Here is a 20820-nt window from a genome sequence, read left to right as displayed (position 1 = left end):
TTCAACCCAACTGGGAAAATGGTTCCTTACAGTCCACCAGAGACCTCCACTCCTGCTGGAGAGCTTGGGAGTGAGTTGAATGGAATTCCCATGTAGGAAAATCCCATCTCATTTCCCGGTAAGACCAGCACTGTCTCAAAATGCCCGATACAGGATTTCAATGTCCATCCATCACCAAGGGGCTCCAGGAGAGCTGGAGAGGGACTTGGGACAAGGGACAGGACAAGGGGGAATGGCTTCCCATTGCCAGAGAGTAGTTAGGACAAGAGGACAAACATCAGGAAGGTTTTATTCACAGAAGGGGTGAGTGGATATTAGAAGTAGCTGCCCAGAGAGGCCATCCCAGGAGGTGTCCAAGGAAGGCCTGGATGTGGCACTCAGTGCTCTGGGCTGGGGACAAGGGGGGCATTGGGCACACCTTGGACTCGATGGTCTGGAAGGGCTTCTCCAACCTCAGCGATTCTGTGATTCTGTGATCCTGTTAGATCGGATATTAAGGGGAAACCTTTCCCTGGCACAGGTTTCTCAGAGCAGCTGTGGCTGCCCCTGGATCCCTGGCACTGTGTAAGGCCAGGCAGGACGGGGCTTGGAGTACCCTGGACAGCGGAAGGTGTCAGTGTCCGTGTCCGTGTCCGTGTCCGTGTCCGTGTCCGTGCCCCTGCCCCTGCCCGTGTCCGTGCCCGTGCCCGTGTCCGGCCCCTACCAGGTCTCTCCGGCCCGTGCCCCCCACCGCGCCTCTCGGCCCCGCCCCTCGGCCCCGCCCCCCGGGTCCATCCGGGCATTTCCCCTGCCCGCCAAAACCCCCGCGCGCGCGCGCTCCCGCAGCCCCGCCCCGCCCCTTCCCACCCGCCAATCACCGCGCAGGAGGCGGAGCTCGCGCCCCGCCCCCGCCCCTCAGTGACCAATCACGGCGCGGGGAGGGGGCGGTCCCCGCGCGTGCGCGCGCGGGGCGAGCGCGAGTCCCTGGCGACGGGGCGGCCCCGGGAGGAGAGCGGGACAGGGACGGCGGCACGGGCACCGGCATGGACACGGGCACGGACACGGGCACGGACACGGGCACGGGCACCGGCATGGACACGGGCACGGGCACCGGCATGGACACGGGCTCGGACACGGGCTCCCCGCCCCGCTCTGCCGCCGTGGAGCCCGGCGAGGAGGAGGAGGCAGAGGAGCGGGTTCGGGTGAGCACGGGTTCGAGCAGGCGGCCTCGGGGGCGGCGTGGCGGGCAGGCGGGAGCAGCCGCTCACCGTTCGCAGCGGTTGTGTGTGCGTGCGTGCGTGTGTGTGTGTGTGTCTGTGTCTGTCTGTCTGTGTGCGTGTGCGTGTGTGCGTGCGTGCGTGTGTGCGCCAGACTGGGGCACTCCATTGCTCTTTATCCTACGCGTGTGTTTGTGGGGGTGTGTGTGTGCGCGCACTCCATTGCTCCTTATCCGCGTGTGTCTGCGCCAGGCTGGAGGTGTGTGTGTGTGTGACACGCTGGGGCACTGCACTGCTCCTTATCCTGGCTCTGTGTGTGTGTATGACACGCTGGGGCACTGCACTGCTCCTTATCCCGGGTGTGTGTGTGTGACACGCTGGGGCACTGCACTGCTCCTTATCCTCTGTGTGTGTGTGTGTGACACGCTGGGGCACTGCACTGCTCCTTATCCTCTGTGTGTGTGCGTGTGTGACACGCTGGGGCACTGCACTGCTCCTTATCCCGGGTGTGTGTGTGTGTGACACGCTGGGGCACTGCACTGCTCCTTATCCTGGCTCTGTGTGTGTGTGTGTGTGACACGCTGGGGCACTGCACTGCTCCTTATCCTGGCTCTGTGTGTGTGTGTGTGTGACACGCTGGGGCACTGCACTGCTCCTTATCCTCTGTGTGTGTGTGTGTGTGACACGCTGGGGCACTGCACTGCTCCTTATCCTCTGTGTGTGTGCGTGTGTGACACGCTGGGGCACTGCACTGCTCCTTATCCTCTGTGTGTGTGTGTGTGTGACACGCTGGGGCACTGCACTGCTCCTTATCCTCTGTGTGTGTGTGTGTGTGTGACACGCTGGGGCACTGCACTGCTCCTTATCCTGTGTGTGTGTGTGTGTGACACGCTGGGGCACTGCACTGCTCCTTATCCCGGGTGTGTGTGTGTGTGACACGCTGGGGCACTGCACTGCTCCTTATCCCAGGTGTGTGTGTGTGTGACACGCTGGGGCACTGCACTGCTCCTTATCCTGGCTCTGTGTGCGTGTGTGACACGCTGGGGCACTGCACTGCTCCTTATCCCAGGTGTGTGTGTGTGTGACACGCTGGGGCACTGCACTGCTCCTTATCCCAGGTGTGTGTGTGTGTGACACGCTGGGGCACTGCACTGCTCCTTATCCTGGCTCTGTGTGTGTGTGTGACACGCTGGGGCACTGCACTGCTCCTTATCCTGGCTCTGTGTGTGTGTGTGTGACACGCTGGGGCACTGCACTGCTCCTTATCCTGGCTCTGTGTGTGTGTGTGACACGCTGGGGCACTGCACTGCTCCTTATCCTGGCTCTGTGTGTGTGTGTGTGACACGCTGGGGCACTGCACTGCTCCTTATCCCGGGGGTGTGTGTGCGTGTGTGACACGCTGGGGCACTGCACTGCTCCTTATCCCGGGGGTGTGTGTGTGTGACACGCTGGGGCACTGCACTGCTCCTTATCCTGGCTCTGTGTGTGTGTGTGACACGCTGGGGCACTGCACTGCTCCTTATCCTGGCTCTGTGTGTGTGTGTGACACGCTGGGGCACTGCACTGCTCCTTATCCTGGCTCTGTGTGTGTGTGTGACACGCTGGGGCACTGCACTGCTCCTTATCCTGGCTCTGTGTGTGTGTGTGACACGCTGGGGCACTGCACTGCTCCTTATCCCGGGTGTGTCTGTGTGTGACACGCTGGGGCACTGCACTGCTCCTTATCCTGGCTCTGTGTGTGTGTGTGACACGCTGGGGCACTGCACTGCTCCTTATCCTGGCTCTGTGTGTGTGTGTGACACGCTGGGGCACTGCACTGCTCCTTATCCTGGCTCTGTGTGTGTGTGTGTGACACGCTGGGGCACTGCACTGCTCCTTATCCCAGCTCTGTGTGTGTGTGTGACACGCTGGGGCACTGCACTGCTCCTTATCCCAGCTCTGTGTGTGTGTGTGACACGCTGGGGCACTGCACTGCTCCTTATCCCAGCTCTGTGTCTGTGTGTGTGACACGCTGGGGCACTGCACTGCTCCTTATCCCAGCTGTGTGTGTGTGTGACACGCTGGGGCACTGCACTGCTCCTTATCCTCTGTGTGTGTGACACGCTGGGGCACTGCACTGCTCCTTATCCGGGGAATGCGACAGCTGGCCCAGTGTCACCTCCTGCTCCATGAAGGGGCTTTTAATGGGTCACTCTTCCCCCCCGGGGAAAGGGGGGACGTGGCTGACCTGAGCCCCCTTCCCCTGCTGCTCCAGCAGGGGCCGTGGCCGCCCTGGTCCCTCCCGTGCCCTGCACTCTCCCCTGGGAGAAGGGCAGCAGTGACTCTGGATTCCTCCTTCCCTCCTGGGAAAAGGCTGTGTGTTCTGTTATTATTGTAATTATAATCTAATAATTATAAATTATTCTGTTTCCTTCGGGCCTTATTCTGCCCTGCTGACAGGTGAGTGCAGCTGGCTGAGTCACTGACCCTCCAGGGAAGTCACTGACCCTCCAGGGAAGTCAGGGACAGAGAGGCTGAAGTCATGGAATCACAGCATGGTTTGCTTGGAAGGGACTGTAAAGATCATTTAGTCCTACCCCTGCCATAGGCAGGGACACCTCCCACTGTCCCAGGCTGCTCCAAGCCCTCTTCAGCCTGGCCTTGGACACTGCCAGGGATCCAGGGGCAGCCACAGCTGCTCTGGGCACCCTGTGCCAGGGCCTCCCCATCTCACAGGGAAGGATTTATTCCCAATATCTAATCTAAATCTCTCAGCTTTTAATTTAAAGCAGTCCCCTCTTGTCCTATCAGTATCTGCCAGTGTAAAAAGTTGGTTTTCTTTCTTAAAAGCCACCTTTAAGTCCTGGGAGGTACTGGAGGTCTCCCTGGAGCCTTCTCTTCCCCAGGCTGAACTGGCTCCATGGAGGAGTTGTACACGGCTCTGTGCACTTGGCTGTGCTCATATTTGTGCTGGAGACTGGGAGGAGATCCGTGGAAATGGTGGCCCATCAGATCCATGCAGGAATCCGTGTCCTCCTGAGCTGACACCTTGTGAGAGCGCTGGGGAGATCCTTCCTGTGGTGTTGCACTGTTCTGGCACATGGTGATAACCGTGTCCCTGTGCTCACAGCCAAGGTCCCAGGGTGGTGATGGCTCCAGAGCAAGGAAGGAGCTCAGAGGTGCAGCAGCCACATGGAAAACAGAGGTAGATGCCTTATCAACTTTTAGAAACATTCCCTGGGAGGAAGGACAGACTGGTGCAGGTTCAGTCTCACCAGGACAAATAATAAAACCTGAAAGGATGGAAGCGGCCATGGGAGTAAATAGGACATCTTAAAGGCAGGTCTGACTTCGATGAACATGGGCAGTCAGGGTAATCTTAATGCAGTTTCCAGAACCCTTCTGCAGAAGGACCTGCCCTCTGTGTTTTTGGGAAGGGTAACTTGCCACAGGAGAGCAGGGCTGGATCTTGCACTGCTGCTTATTCTTATATATATTTAAATAGAAATGAAGTTCCTTTGAGTGCTGATTTACAGGCAAGTTTCACAGTCACTTTGATTTGCAAGTTGTGTTGTTGTAAAGCAGTGGATTTCCCTCCTGTTCCTTGGGTTACCTTTGTTCTGCTCATCACAGGTCAGTTTATTTGGGTCGTTTTTGGGTGTCGGGTGTTGTTTCCTGGTGGGGTGTTGTTTCCTGGTGGCCGTTGCTTCCTTCTCTGTTTGTTGTGCTCTGGGATGTGAGTGCTGCTCTGACAACCAGAGCTGAGCTCTGGGAATCCCAGCTGGAGCTGAGCTGAGCCCGTTGCTGCTGCTCCCCCGGGGCTGGGGCTGCAGGGGCAGGCAGAGCAGCCGGGGGCATCTTCTGCTGCCCCAGGACTCCTGCTCTCACACCTCTGCTGTGTATTTCTGTTCTATTCTGAGATTATTTCAGCTGTAATTCCAATTGACGAGGAGAAAATCGCCTCTGCTGGTGACTTGTGGCAGGCGGGGCTGGCGGTTCCCAGGCGCATCCAGAGCATGCAGCCCAGCCCAGCAGTGAACAGGAGTCGCCTGTGCTGCCGTGCCCTGCTCACCTGTCCTGGCCTCTGGGGTGTTCTGTCACACGTTGTGACAGGAGCCAGCACAGATTTGCAGCGGACTGAGGTTCAAACTGGCTTAAAAACACTTCTATTTAACACTTCCCTCAAGGTTTTGCTCACTGAGGAGAGGCTGGGAATGCTCTCCCAGCCCAAGGGCCAGTTTGTGGTCATTTAACAGGTATTATGGCCATCAGAGTGTAACAGTGGGGGGCAATTCTATAACCACCATAAGGAGACTTCTTACTGTTTATACCACTTCTGGCTTTATCACCTCTGTCCATTTCCTCTTCAGTTTATTTTTGGTGCTGAGGATGATTTAAGCCCTGCCCTATGAAGTTTCTGATTCTACATTTAGCTAAACTTGAGTATGACAAATCAGACCCAGGAGGATCAGGTTCCTGGTTTTCATTCTTAAATGCTGCAGATTGATGGTTATGTTCCAGAATGTCCATCATTCCTTCAAGTTCTGTGTTCTGCTTTTTGTTTTTTTAAAGGTAAGTACAAATAACAAACTAAGGTACCTGCTAACAGAGGTACCTTTTATTTCAGTGGTGGAAAAGATAAAAGAATGAGCATTTTCCTAAAAACCGGAGGACAGCGCAGCTCTTGCAAGTATGATTTAAAAAGAGAATAAATGAAAAATCAGGGGATACTCAGTGCTTTTTAGTGGTCCAAAGCTGAGAGTGTAAAGAAGTGGTAGCTTCTCATTCCATGAAGTAACTCAGAAATGCTGTTAAATGTTCATATTGGAGGTGAGATTTGGGCAGCAGGGAGTTAAGGGGGCTTTGCACAGGAATGAAAATCTGATGGCAAAGCTACCCTGGGTGACTCTAAATTTTATTGGCAGTAAGCCAGGAGAAGGCTGATTTTGGGGGGAAGTTCCTGGGTTTGGTTATCAGCTGTGGGGACTGCAGCACTGTTAACTCTGCTTGTGCTTTTATCTGGGAATTGGGCTTTTCCCTTTCCCACATGAGGTTGGAGCAGATGATCTTTCAAGGTCCCTTCTGGCTGAGCTGCTCCATGAAACCCAAATTAGTCAGTTCAGAATTAACAGAAAGAGGAATCCAGCTTCAGTTGGACAGAAATGGGATAAACCCACAGTGCAGTGGAATGTTCCTCCCTGCCCTGTGTGCCTGGAGAAGAGTTCGGGGGTGAGGTGGTGCCTGGGGCGGTGATGAGGGCTCAGGGCTGCTGGGATGAACTGGGCAGACAGGAGTCCAGAGGGCTGGACAGGTGGCTCTGGGGGTGCTGGGATGGCCCCTCGATCCCCTTTGGAAGGTGGTGGTGGGCAGAGGTGTTTGTGAGAACTGCAGAAAGGTTGGGATCTTTTTCAGGAAAGGCAGGAATGAGGGCCTGGAGAGCCACTGCCCAGTCAGCCTGGCCAGCTGCTCAAAAGGCTCCTGTTCCTCTGGGGCCAGTCCCTGGGCTGGGGCTGCGTTGTGCCATCACCGTGACCCAGGGGACGTGCTGGGGTTTGGGTGACACTGAGCTGGGGCAGTGCCAGGCTGGAGGCGGGGGCTGCCATTCACTGGGACCTTGGCCAGCTGGGTTAACGGCCCCAGAGGATCCTGAGCTTTAGCCATGGAAAATACAGAGGGTTTCTCACTGAGGGATAAAATCCTGGCACTTCAGTTCTGGCTGGTGGCCCTGCAGGGAAGAGCCCGAGGCCCTGGTGGGCAGTGAGGTCAGGGCAGGTGGCAGTGCCCTGTCTGCTTCAGGCTGCATTAATGAAACAACACTGAAGGAAATTATTCCCTCCTTGCCCACAGCTGGATCCTCTCTCCTGTTTGGAGCTGCCAGGACAAGGGACAGGTCAGCAAAGTGGCCTGAGCCTGGTGGAAGCACCAAGGCAGTGAGGGCTGGGGCACAGAGTGCAGTGGTCAGTCTGGGCTGGGCAGGAGGAGGAGGAAGGTGAGGAGGTGGCAGTGGTGCTTCCCTGCCGGAGCAGGGTTTGGAGAAGGCAGAGGAAGGCTCCTGGAGGTGCACAGTGATGGGTCAGGCTGCAGTGTGAGGTGTTAGAGCAGGAGGAATCCCAACTGGAGCCAAGGAAATCAGCCTTTATGAAGAGGGTGGGGAAGTGCTGGGCCAGGTCCTTACCCACGGGGCAGAGCCTGAACCCTTGGAGATAATGACAGGTTGGCCCTGCAAAGCTCAGGTACCTCGTGATGAGCTGAATAAAATCTGTGCTTCAGGCACTGAGGGGGGTGACAGTGCCCACACTGTCCTACAGTGCCCACAGTGTGTGATAGTGCCCACACTGTCCTACAGTGCCCTGCCAGGGATGTGACAGTGCCCACCCTGTGTGACAGTGCCCACCCTGTGTGACAGAGCCCACAGTGCCCTACAGTGCCCAGCTGAGGTGGGGCTGTGAGCAGGGAGTGCTGTTCTCCTTGGAAGCTTTGCTTTCCTGGGAAAAACAGGAGACTTGGTCTCAGACCAGCAGTGCTGAATTTGCCCCTTGGTTTTGGCGGCTCCATAAATCCGTTGATGTCAGGAACCTGATGGGGGTAACTTCTGTTTCTAAGGGATCCCAAGTGATGCACTGGCAGTGCCTGCAAGGGCAGTGGATGTTGTGTGAACATCCAGGCTCACCTTTCTGGAGTGCTGGCAGCACATCCCTGGCAGTTTGTCGTGTCAGGAATCATGATTGACATCTGCTGTGCTGGGTCTCACCTCTTGTGGACCTTGGAAGCCCGAAGATTGTTACACAAAATAATCCAGTTCAGAATTTACCAGATCTGCTGGTGGTGGTGCCTTCGTGGCAGGAGGGAATGGTTTGGGTCTGGAAAGTACTGCTGGCACACCAGTCCTGACTGGAAAAACGAGGTACAGCTTCAGTAATTTGTGTTTCTCATACCTGACAGCACCAAATCATTGTTACATTTCTGTGACGCTTTTGGAAATCTGTATTATTTATTGGCACGTTCACAGATGAACTTCTAGTGCTGAACTGGTTGCAGACAGTGGGAATTTTTATCCATTTCAGTAGCTGGACTTAAATTTGAATGATTTTTATCCAATTTGTGCCACTGGGCTTCTGGCCAAAAAAAAAAAGATGTAGAACCTTATTTGCAGTTAAATGAGACTTTGGTTTTTTATTAACAATTTTTTGCACACGTAACAGGGTTGATAAAGATCATAAAGCCACGATAAATGAAATTGTTGGGTTGTTGTGGATTGCAGTCACATTTATTGGCATTAAGGGAACTGTGAAGTGCTGAAGGGCTTTTGCACAAGAGCTGCTTTGCTTTTCCTCACCGTTCATTCCAGGCTGGAAGCTGCTCCGTGAAGGAGCAGCTTGGTGTCAGACAGCATGGCCTGCATCCCGTGTGTCTGCCAGAGAGATTCCTGTAGCCCCAGGGGCAGAGCAGCCCATTCCTGCCCTGTTTGCCAGGTGGGTTCCTGTCTGGCCGTGTCCCTGCCCGGAGCAGCGGCTGCGGGCTCCCGGCGGCTCCGGGCTCTCACCGTGCCGTGGGATGGTGAGCAGCGCTCCCTGCTCCTGCCCTGCTTCCAGAGGCTTCCTGGGCCGGGGACAGCGCCTGGACCGGCTGGAAAGCTGCATTTAGCTCTTATTTGTGACACCTGAGACAGTTTTGAATTACTCCCACATTCAGTTTGAACATAAAGTAATGCACAAACAGAGCCCAGAGCCTTTCAGAGCGTCCCGGCTAACAAACATCGGGACAAGAGGGAGCAGCCTCAGGTTGGGCCAGGGGAGGTCTGGGTTGGATATTAGGGGAAGTTTCTTCCCTGAAAGGGCTGTCAGGCACTGGAACAGGCTGCCTGGGGAGTGGTGGAATCACAATCCATGGAAGTGTTCAAAACACGTGTGCGTGTGGTCCTTGGGGAAGTGGTTTAGTGGTGGCCTGGCAGTGCTGGGCTGTGGTTGGACTCCATGTGCTGGGAGAAATCAGGGTATTTCTGATGTCCTGGGAAGATCAGATAGTTGGGATTAGTTATCTAGGGAGATCTTTCCCTTGTCTCCCTAGGTTTTTCCTTTGTTCTCCTGTGTTCTATTGTGGGATACTTTCAGAGGTCTGTGGGGCAGAATGACGTAAGGAGAGCTAACCTGGATGTTGAAAGTAATTCAGAACTGAGTAACATTCATATTTCTTTCCATGAACTGCAGCATGAGTTCAGAGCTGTTTTTCCAGCTCTTTAATTCATGGCACTGTGTGGTGTGGGGGTGGCTGTAGTTGTTCAGCTTTATTTTTGTCTTTACCCCTCTTTATGTATTTAGCAGCAAAACCGATGTATTGAATTTCAAGAAGAAAACGTTGTTACATTTTCTTCGTTTGATTTAAATGACATGGGAGCCCTCGGAGATGATTACACTCATTTACTAAATCCTTCCCTCTGCCTCGTTCTGTGTGCTGTGCCCTGGCACACCCCGTGCTAACACGGGGCAGTTTCTTACCCTGGGCTATTTCCTTCATGGTGCTCTCTGGAGTGAGGATTAGAACTGGAAGAATGCAGCGGCGTGTCTGATTGCTGCTCCCCTGCCAGGCCCTGGAAAAGGAGGGATTGCTCCTGTGTGGTTTGTCCCATGGGAGCTGCCCCTTGGAGCTTGGGCTTCTGGCGTGGGACAGCACAGCTCAGGATCAGGAATGGCAGGAGAATCCTGCCTCGGTGGGAAGTGTTTGACTGCAGGAAGGAATGGTCTTTCCTTAAGGTTATGGTGGAGTCCCCATCCCTGGAGGTGTCCAAGGGATTCCTGGAGGTGGCACTGAGTGCTCTGGGCTGGGGACAGGGCAGGGATCGGGCACAGCTTGGACTCCATGGGCTGGGAGGGCTTTTCCAGCCTCAGGGATTCCATGATTCTCTTACTTCAGTGTCTCAAGCGTGGTTGGCTTCTGATCCTCTTCAGAGCATCACATGGGGATAAACGCAGGGCTGGATAAATGCACTTGTGTAAAACTTGAAATTTTGCTTTCTTTGAAAGAAATTTTGAAAGAGCAAACTCCAGAGGAGTCTTAGCTTTTTCCAGGGATGATTTTATGGAATATATTGGTGTCGTAGAATTATGGAATGGTTTGGGTGGAAGGGACCTTAAAGCCCATCCCATCCCACCCCTGCCATGGGCAGAGACAGCTCCTGCTGTCCCAGCTGCTCCAAGCCCCAATGTCCAGCCTGGCCTTGGGCACTGCCAGGGATCCAGGGGCAGCCCCAGCTGCTCTGGGCACCCTGTGCCAGGGCCTGCCCACCCTCACAGAGAACAATTCCTGCCCAATCTCCCATCCATCCCTGCCCTGTGGTAGTGGGAAGCCATTCCCTGTGTCCTGTCCCTCCATGCCTTGTCCCCAGTCCCTGACAGTAACTGAGGGGGTTTGGGGGCACCATGGACATGGTTCCTGGGATGATGTGCAGGAGCTGACCCCTTTAGACACCGACGCTGGCATGGGGGAGTTGTTGGAGTGGAGATCCATTTGTCATGGCTGTAGTTTATTTTTGTAGATGTTACATTAAAAAAAAAAAATTGCATTAATAAGTGGTCAAGAGTGAACTCAGCTTGCTGAAATTCCAGTATGGATGAGCAGTTTTGTAATAGAATTTAAAACGTCTTCAGCTTTAATTCACATCCCTCCAGCTTTGCATAAGGATGGAGCAGAACCCAGGTGAGAGTTTAGCTCATCTGGGAGGGAATATTCACACTGCAAGAGAACAACCTGAAATGCTGAACTTTACATTTAATTTCCATTGGAACAGCTCTGTGTTCTGGACTTTTCTCTCTTTCATTCTGGGAGATCCTTTTCTGTCTGTGACTATTTTCCCACGTCACTTCCCACTTCATCCTCCCTGATATTCTCCAGCACTCGTCTCCAGGTTTTTTGGGCTGACAGCTCCATTCCTGCAACATTTCTGTGTCCCAGAAGTGCAGTTTCCCAGAGATGATCCGTGTGTGTGAACCTGGCTGACTCTGTCTGGGGAAAGCTGTTCCAGTGGCTGTGTCCTCAGGGCTGGGATGAGAGAGGGGAGAAATTTCACTGGGCTCAGGAGCAGCTTCCTCTGGTACCTCGTGGGGAAGGAGGTGTTACAGCTGCTTTTCCAGGCAGGAATCCAATTCCACTTCCATTCCTGCTTCAGAGTATGGCAGATATTGCTACATTATAATAGAGAAATCAGCCCAGGCTTGCCTGAAGATATTTACATAAGATGCCTTTTAAAATACAGTTAAAAACATTAATATAGATAAAATCCTGTTTTAATGAAATAATAAATAAACATTAAAAATAAACTTAAAAAACACTGTTAGAAACCCCAGCAACCACTGGTAATAAATGAGACAGGACAAATGCCAGCAGCTGACCGTGATCAAGGTGCTGAATTTTGAGTTTTGGTATTTTGTGATTTACATGGATTTGGGAATGGGAAATTCCTGGCCCTGGGAAGGGATTGGCTGCTGAGCACAAAATGATGCTCACAGGGAGCTAAAGTGGGAAAGGAACCTGCCCCTTTTAGTAAAGTTTGGGACGTTTTAATGGAGTTTAAGTCCCTGCCCAAGTCCGTGGGGCTGGCACCCAACCTTTCCTGTTGGGGATGGCCTGAGTATTTTCTCTATTTCATTATCCATGAAGCACATAAACACACACTGGGATACAAAGCAATAACCTGTGTTTTTAACCAGCAAATGATCTCTCTCTTCCAGCCCATTGCCACCACTCCCCCGTGCCGTGCCTGGAGGGAGGAGTCCCTGAGCCGAAGCAGTAGCAGCAGTGGAACCCAGGAGTGCGGGAGCAGCGGGGCGTCCCTGGGAGCAGCCATCAGTGAGGTGTCCCTGGGAGCAGCCATCCCTCAGGAAACCACTGCTGCTGCCAGGGTGTGTACTGAGCCCGTCTGCCTCGGGGGGAGCGGTAATTACGTGATTGCAATTAACAGGAGGTGCTTTGTCTGTGTGATGCCGACCTTGCACTGCGATGCAGTCGCAGGAGATCTGCTGGATGTGCTGCCAAACACTGAATTGCTCTGAGAATTCCCTCAGCTCACAGGTGTCAAAAGGCTGAGCTGATTGGTGTGATCTGAGCTGAGTAAAAAAATCGGATTTCCAAGTGGTTGTGCAGAGATTCTGGCTCATACAGCAAAACTCTGCTGTGGGAAGGAGCTTTAACACCTTGGTAGTGTCTCCAAAGGCAGAAGAGCTTCGGCAGGGACAGTGCTGTCCTTTTCCCAGTTCACTGGGACACTTCCCTGCTTTTATTAATGAATAAAAAATTCATTCTCAGAATGAAAGATTCTTTCACATCCGAAGCTGAGTATTTGTATAGGAAGTACAATTTACAGTCAATGATTGCATTGTTTCAGTCTCATGCAGCTTTGATGGTGCTGGAGCAGCTTTTCCTCCCTCAGGGGATGGAGCCGTGGTTCCGGCTCCCAGCAGAAGCAGAGAGCAGCTGTTCCAGCGCTGCCTTGGACACCAGGCTGGGCCTGAGCTGCGGCAGGCAGGACCTGTCGGAATTCCCCACGCTGGAGGAAGGGCTGCTGCCCTCAGCAGAAGCTTCTCCTGGAGCTCCAGCCCCTGCCTCACTGCTGGGTATGTTCCACGTGCCAGCTGCTGCACAATTAACATTTTACTGTTCAGTCAATCCCTGACCTGGGTCTGACTTGACTTTAGTGAGAGATGAGGTTTGCAAGGTGTGTTTGGTGTAATTTTGTTGTCAAAGCCCACCTCAGGAGGAGGTGAAGGGTTCATGTGCCCTCTGGGGATCCTCTAACAGTCAGCAGGTTCCTTTTGTCTCAGGTGAAACTTCACTCTTGTTTTCCTGTGGAATTAAGAATAAACCTGAGTGCAGCTTCCACCCCTGGCAGTGCCCAAGGCCGGGCTGGACAGGGCTTGGAGCAGCCTGGGACAGTGGGAGGTGTCCCCGCCCGTGCAGGGGGTGGAATGGGATATCTTTGAAATCCCTCCCGACCAAACCATTCCATGATTTTTGTTCCTTTGCTATCACTGGTGTTTGGGTGCAGTTTATGTTGCTGCCACTGAGACTTTCCAGTTCTAACACGTTGGCTTCAGCCAGGTTCACTGTCTCGGTTGCTGCTTTTCACATCGAATCCCAACAGCTCAGTTAAAGGTGGGTTTGAGAAATTCCAAGATGTAAAATTTCACCTTTTTGCTCCATTGGCTCCTTTCGTTTTCACGTGGACTCGGAGCATCCTGGTAAATCTGTGGTAGCTCCAGCTCAGTGGGAACACAGAAATGCTGTTCCTCAGCCCAGAGGGGCTCTTTTGGCATTGATCCCTCTGCAAACCCAAGAGTTCCCTTCCATTTGTGACTCACCTTTCCAGGACGTGACTGAGGCACGAAGGTGCCTCTAAAGCTGCTGCCACCACACCAGTGGTGTTTCTTCACAAACAAACAAAATTACTGAGAGGCAAATAACACAATTGTGATATTTTAAAATAAACCTTCTGTGCTTACAGTTAACTGCAAGCTCAGCTGTGCAATTTGCCATTGCCTGTGTCACCTTGCCTGTGTGTAGGCTGCTTTTTGGGGTTTTGTTTGGAAGTTAAAACACCCCTTAAGGGCATGGAGTTGAAACTGCCTCGGGAATTGCCTCGTAGCAGCTCCTGAGGGTTTTATGAATTTGATTTCTTTTTTTTTAATGCAAAGCTCTTGGTCATTTTCATCAGTTTTTGTGATGATTTTGCTCCATCCTTTGTGAAGGAGCCTCTGAGAGGAGAAGGAACATCTTGGGTGGATTCTGGTTCATCCCAAACCCTCTGAGGCCCGAGGCTCAGTCCCTCCCACTGTGGTCTCACCCCGATGGCTGCAGCTGTCCCTGGTGTCTCTGTTACATTTACTGCAGAGATTAAGCTGCGTTTGGGTAACTTGGATTATCTGGTTCAAAGAACTTCTGGTTGAGCCTCTGGACTGATTTGTTTTCCATAGGCAGGTGGTGAGGACAGGGGAGCATGGAGTGAGTTCCTGTTCTGTGTCGCAGCACAGACAGGCTGGTAAGGGCTGAGTTCGTTCACAGCTGGTTAATTGCTGACTGCTGGGCCTTTGGAACTACTTGGGAGATGTTTTTGAAGAGTTTTTCTCCTTCATGAAATGAAAACCATTCTTGAGTGTCTCAGATTTGGGTCTGCAGGCGGCTTGGTGATGAAAAGCTGTGTGTGCACCCCAGGGAGTTGGTTGATAGTGAATAAATCCCCGTTTTTGTAGGAAATTGAGGGTCAGGACAGATCTCAGAAAGGGGGAGGACATGGAAGGCTGGCCATCCTTTGTCCTTGCCCACATCCTCTGGGCAGGATTCTTGTGATTCATGTATTTTACAGCCCTTTTCCCCCATTACTGCTATTTGCAGAACTGGAAACCGTTTAATAAAGAAAAACTTCTTGATATTTGTCCAGCTTTGTGTTTCCAGTGCAGCTGGAATTAAGGAGCAGGCAGAAGGCTCTTTAATGTGATAAAAGATGCAGAGCCCTCTCCTCTGCTGCTGTTTTCTCTGTTGCTCTCCAGAGATGTGCCAGTGGCTGCAGCTTTGTGCGTGCACTGAGTTCCCAGGTAGGGGAGGAGAGGTGAGAGGGGAGGAAGCCATGGCTGCAACACTCATTTATTTCTCCTTCTCCTCTTCAAAAAGTGCCTTGTGTTCAGCGCCAGGCGGAGTGGCAGTGGCAGTTGTACCGAGATGCTCCTGCTGCTCTGTGGAACAGCTTGACAGAGCCAAGGCTTTGTGTTTGTTTCGCCTTCCTTTTTTATCCCCCCAAATGGCAGCTTGACTGTGGCATTCTGACTTGTCAGGAGGCTGCGAGAAAAGGAACAGGCCCAGCTTTGCCTGCTCGGTGAGCCTGACTGGGGAAGCTTTTGACCTTCAGAGTGACAGCAGGAAAAATCCCTGTTTTGACACGAGATGCTCTGGGAGAGCGGGGCTGACGTCACTGCTGCTCCCAGCCCGGGCACCTGCTGCCAGCCCGGCTCTGGCTGGGCACAGCGAGCCTGGATCCCCCTGAGCACCCCAAATGTGCCAGCAGGATCCTCCTGAGCACCCCAGATGTGCTCCCTGGATCCCTCTGAGCGCCCCAAATGTGCTCCCAGGATCCTCCTGAGCGCCCCAAATGTGCCAGCAGGATCCCTCTGAGCGCCCCAAATGTGCCAGCAGGATCCTCCTGGGCGCCCCAAATGTGCTCCCAGGATCCCCCTGAGCACCCCAAATGTGCCAGCAGGATCCTCCTGAGTGCCCCAAATGTGCTCCCAGGATCCTCCTGGGCACCCCACATGTGCCAGCAGGATCCCTCTGAGCGCCCCAAATGTGCCAGCAGGATCCTCCTGAGCACCCCACATGTGCCAGCAGGATCCTTCCTGAGCACCCCAAACGTGCTCCCAGGATCCTCCTGAGCACCCTAGACGTGCTCCCAGGATCCTCCTGGGTGCCCCAAATGTGCCAGCAGGATCCTCCTGGGCACCCCAAATGTGCTCCCTGGATCCTCCTGAGCGCCCCAAATGTGCCAGCAGGATCCTCCTGGGCACCCCAAATGTGCTCCCTGGATCCCCCCGAGCACCCCAAATGTGCTCCCTGGATCCTTCCTGAGCACCCCAAATGTGCTCCCTGGATCCTTCCTGAGCACCCCAAATGTGCTCCCTGGATCCTTCCTGAGCACCCCAAATGTGCCAGCAGGATCCCCCTGAGCACCCCAAATGTGCTCCCTGGATCCCTCTGAGCACCCCAAATGTGCTCCCAGGACCCTCCTGAGCACCCCACATGTGCCAGCAGGATCCGTCTGAGCGCCCCAAATGTGCTCCCAGGATCCTCCTGAGCGCCCCAAATGTGCTCCCAGGATCCTCCTGAGCACCCCACATGTGCCAGCAGGATCCTTCCTGAGCACCCCAAATGTGCTCCCAGGATCCCCCTGAGCGCCCCAAATGTGCCAGCAAGATCCCTCTGAGCACCCCAAAGTGCTGATTTATTGCCAAATGTTGTGATCTGTGGGCTGTGTGTGTGTCTGTATATGCACATTCACTTTATTAATCTGGGTATACAAAAGGTTGGCAATGTCTGCTTTTGACAGGTTTTTTTTTTCCCCGATTATTTTCTGCTCCTTTCCTTAGCCCTCTTTGTTTCTTCATTTCCAAAGCACACCCAGTTTTTATTGTGTGGGAAAACCTTTTCTTTAATCACTCCTGATTTTCAATTTAGCTTGAAAATACATTTTCATTCGAAGTGGAGAAGTTAAGCTGAAAATCAGAAAAGCTTGTTTTCCTCTTCCCTTGCATGACTAAAAATAAGGTGCCAGTTCTGCTGCATGAAGTGTGCCATGATGGGAGCTGACAGGTCTGATTTGATAACTGCAATTAGTATTATTTGTTCACTAATACCATTTTAAATAGAAAACAAGATTTGAGAGGGGACAAAGTCCATCTGACAGAGCTGAGAGAGTTTAGATTCCAACTTACTTAATGTTTCTTAAAAGACATGGGTTTCCATCCTTAATGCAATTCTGTGTCCAAATTAATCTGCTCAGTATTTCCAAGTGTAGCAGCAAAAGATCTCTTGGAGTAGATGTGCACTGAATGGAGCAAAGGCCTTGGGAATCCTGTGAGCTCCCAGTTCATGGCTGGGAACAGGGAATGTGAAGTCCAGGCTCTGTCAGCCCCAGCCCTGAACACAAATCTCTCTGTTCTCTGTGTGTCTGAGAGAAACGGGAAGCAGATCCCAGGGAATCAGCCCAGTCTCCTATTCCTGACTTTAAATCAGGATTCAGAGTGTGATTGAGTCCCACCATTGCCCCGACGCCACCATTGCCCTGATCCCATCCCTGCCCCGATCCCATCCCTGCCCCAGTCCCTTCCCTGCCCCGATCCCACCATTGCCCCGATCCCACCATTGCCCCGATCCCATCCCTGCCCCAATCCCTTCCCTGCCCCAGTCCCTTCCCTGCCCCGATGCCACCATTGCCCCGATCCCATCCCTGCCCCGATCCCATCCCTGCCCCAGTCCCTTCCCTGCCCCGATGCCACCATTGCCCCGATGCCACCATTGCCCCGACGCCAGCATTGCCCCGATCCCATCCCTGCCCCGACGCCACCATTGCCCCGACGCCACCATTGCCCCGATCCCATCCCTGCCCCGACGCCACCATTGCCCCGACGCCACCATTGCCCCGACGCCACCATTGCCCCGATCCCATCCCTGCCCCGACCCCACCATTGCCCCGACCCCACCATTGCCCCGGTCCCATCCTTGCCCCAATCCCATCCTTGCCCCAATCCCACCATTGCCCCGATCCCATCCCTGCCCCAACCCCACCATTGCCCCGGTCCCGTCCCTGCCCCGGTCCCGTCCCTGCCCCGGTCCCGTCCCTGCCCCGGTCCCGTCCCTGCCCCGATCCCATCCCTGCCCCGATCCCGTCCCTGCCCCGATCCCATCCTTACCCCAATCCCACCATTGCCCCGATCCCATCCCTGCCCCGATCCCATCCCTGCCCCGGTCCCATCCCTGCCCCGATCCCATCCCTGCCCCGGTCCCGTCCCTGCCCCGGTCCCGTCCCTGCCCCGGTCCCGTCCCTGCCCCGGTCCCGTCCCTGCCCCGATCCCGTCCCTGCCCCGGTCCCGTCCCTGCCCCGATCCCATCCCTGCCCCGATCCCGTCCCTGCCCCGATCCCATCCTTACCCCAATCCCACCATTGCCCCGATCCCATCCCTGCCCCGATCCCATCCCTGCCCCGGTCCCATCCCTGCCCCGGTCCCATCCCTGCCCCGATCCCATCCCTGCCCCGGTCCCGTCCCTGCCCCGGTCCCGTCCCTGCCCCGGTCCCGTCCCTGCCCCGGTCCCGTCCCTGCCCCGGTCCCGTCCCTGCCCCGGTCCCGTCCCTGCCCCGATCCCATCCCTGCCCCGGTCCCATCCCTGCCCCGATCCCATCCCTGCCCCGGTCCCGTCCCTGCCCCGGTCTCGTCCCTGCCCCGGTCCCGTCCCTGCCCCGATCCCATCCCTGCCCCGGTCCCGTCCCTGCCCCGATCCCGTCCCTGCCCCGATCCCATCCCTGCCCTGGTCCCGTCCCTGCCCCGGTCCCGTCCCTGCCCCGGTCCCGTCCCTGCCCCGATCCCATCCCTGCCCCGGTCCCGTCCCGGCCCCGGTCCCATCCCTGCCCTGGTCCCATCCCTGCCCCGGTGCCATCGTTCCCATCAGGGGGTGCTCTGAGCCCCAGTTTTGGTTGTGCCCTTTGGTGAAACAGAGCCCTGAGGAGCTGCTGTGTTATCAGGGACTTGTCCTCACCTTGCTGCTTAATTCCTTGGCTCTGTCCCTCTGTGCCGGTGCTGCCATTTTCTCCTCTGCTGCTTTACACTTCCACGTGTGTCAGAATTAATTTTGTCATCCAGCTCTGCCTTCCAGTCCAGATTGAACTCTCTGGAATAGCTATTTAGACCTGTTTTTTAAAGCTACGTCTCATTTCCTTTCTCTAAATTTCCAAAAAAGCATTTTAATCATATTTGGTATTGCAAATTCAATTATTTCTATCTGTGTAATTATCCTCTCGCTACCTAGAGTTCTAAAGTAATTAAAAATGTTAATTGGAAGTATTAAATTAAAAATTAATAAGCAAGGTTGCCTCGTGGTTGGCTGCCCCTTGTCAGGTGATGCAGTGTGGGCTGGGGAAGCCTCGGGGTGGAGCTGATATAATGAAAACCGGATTTTTTTTTTTTGTGTATAATGATCATTTTGTGATGTGATTGTGCTCCTCTAAGAGGTGCAGACTGTGGCTTGTCTGAGGTGGTTGGAATCTAATGAACCTGGATTAAATAAATGGCATTTCTGGGTTAGGAAGTCATGCCCTTGGCCACAAATAGCTCTTTTCCTTTAAAAATAAAAGCTTGCTTGAAATACTAGGAGTGTTTCTTTGCACCCATCAGACATGTGTGTAGTTATATACACTCCTGAGATACCTTAGAGTTTAAAAAAGGAGAGAAAAGATCCCCAAACATACAGTTATATCTAACCCTCCCCTGATAATTACCTGTGTGTTGTAGTTGTTTTTATTCTTGTGCTGTGAACCATTTCCATTTGTTTTTGTAAGCAGTGAACTGGAGGAAAATCCCCAAGTACCCCAAAGAGCAAAGAAATACAGCATAGAAACTAAAATGTATTGCTGCAGTAATCATGGCTGTCTGCTAAGTTTGATTATTACTTTATCTTGAATCCGTAAAGAAAAAAATGTCAGGCAGCCTTTGCTGGAATCAGAATTTATGGGAGAACAGAGAGTAGGGAAGGCACCATTGGATCCTTGGTTTGTAAAGAAGCAAAAGGGGATGGGATAAAATCCCTGTGGACACCCCACCTGGAAATCAGGAGGGAGGTGCTGCCTGGGGTGGAACAGGATGGGGATGGCACAGAAGGAATTTTAGGGTAAGTTGGGGATGGCAGTGCCAGGAGTGAGTGGAGGCCTGGATTTGGTATGGGGTGAGAAAGCTGAATTTAATCCAGGAGGGAGGAGGCTTCCGGGGCTGTGGGGGTGGGACTCCTTCCCCTTCCCTGCAGCTGGGATCTCTGGGGCTGTGAGGCTGTGCTGCCAGCCCTCACTGCCCTGCTGGTGTTTTTCTCTCTCCCAGATGTCCAGGAGAGCAGATTCTCCCCCTGCCTGCCCCTGCTGCTGAGCCCAGCCCGGGACGAGACGTTCCTGCAGGGATCCCAGATGGATTTCATTGCCCTGAGGTGGGCTGGGGTTCCTGGGGCTGGTTCTTTCCCTGAGTGGCCGGGATCTGCATTGGATAGTTGGATAATGGCAGTTTCTGGGCGCAGAAATGTGGGGGTTACACTGGTTTTGGGGTGTGTGGAGAGAAGGCACCTCTGGATTCTGCCTTCAGAAGAGTTGGAACAAGGGAAAAGCAGGACCAGGCTCTTCTGAGCTTGTCATGCTGAGGCACCCAGGGAAAATGGGAAAACGAGGGACTCCACCCTCTTCAACATCTCCGTTGCTTTCTTAGACTCTGGAATAAACGTAATGAGATTTTGGGGACAAAAATCAGAGTTTTGTATTTACAGGAGTGAAACATCCATGGACAGTGTTGTGGTTTGGGTGTGCTGGAGCAGTATGTGTGATTTAAAATACAAATTTGGGTTAAAATGCGTAAAGAAAGAGCTGTTTCAGTAAAAGGCTTTGTCTCCTTCATTTCAAGGCTCTCCATTTGCATGCAGTAATATTTAATAGGGTTTGAGGGTATGTTTAATATAAAGGAACTATTAATTAAGTGATCCCCAGTAGGAGTATCAGAACTTTATAGGAATTTGTTGTTTATCTGAGACCTGGCTGCTTTTTATATTTATTTATAAATATATTTATTATTTGAAAAATAACTGAGATAATGAACTGAAGTAGGTGATTTGCATTAATAAACCACAGGCAAGCTGAGATATGTGTAAGTACATACTGCATGTTTTGCTCAGCTGATTTTATTTATTTATTTAATTAATAACAGCCTGTCAGTAAAAAATATTTCAGCCCTAAGCAGGGTGAAAAATATTGCCATACTAAGAAATTGATATTGTTATTATTTTTGAGCCTTTATTTTATAGATTTTTGGTATTTCTTTACATTCCTTCAGGTTTTGCCCCTTTAAGGGATGTGTTTGTGTATTTA

The 20820-nt window shown here is 53.1% G+C and overlaps 1 protein-coding gene across 3 annotated transcripts in view; it reads left to right on the top strand.

Moving 5' to 3' along the window:
* Nucleotides 1-959: 959 nt before the first annotated feature.
* ALMS1 (ALMS1 centrosome and basal body associated protein) overlaps nucleotides 960-20820 on the top strand; it is a 53814-nt gene continuing 33953 nt past the window's right edge. For all 3 annotated transcript variants that reach the window (XM_048303869.1, XM_048303870.1, XM_048303868.1), the window contains exons 1-5: nucleotides 960-1007; nucleotides 1080-1181; nucleotides 11900-12070; nucleotides 12598-12781; nucleotides 19793-19895. In XM_048303869.1, coding sequence (XP_048159826.1) covers nucleotides 1095-1181; nucleotides 11900-12070; nucleotides 12598-12781; nucleotides 19793-19895 — 545 coding nt within the window. In that variant the 5' untranslated portion in view covers nucleotides 960-1007; nucleotides 1080-1094. The remainder of the gene's footprint in view (nucleotides 1008-1079; nucleotides 1182-11899; nucleotides 12071-12597; nucleotides 12782-19792; nucleotides 19896-20820) is intronic.

This window comes from Corvus hawaiiensis, chromosome 5 (genome assembly GCF_020740725.1).
Source record: "Corvus hawaiiensis isolate bCorHaw1 chromosome 5, bCorHaw1.pri.cur, whole genome shotgun sequence".
Lineage (NCBI taxonomy): Eukaryota > Metazoa > Chordata > Aves > Passeriformes > Corvidae > Corvus > Corvus hawaiiensis.
This window is presented reverse-complemented; position numbering and strand designations above follow the sequence as displayed.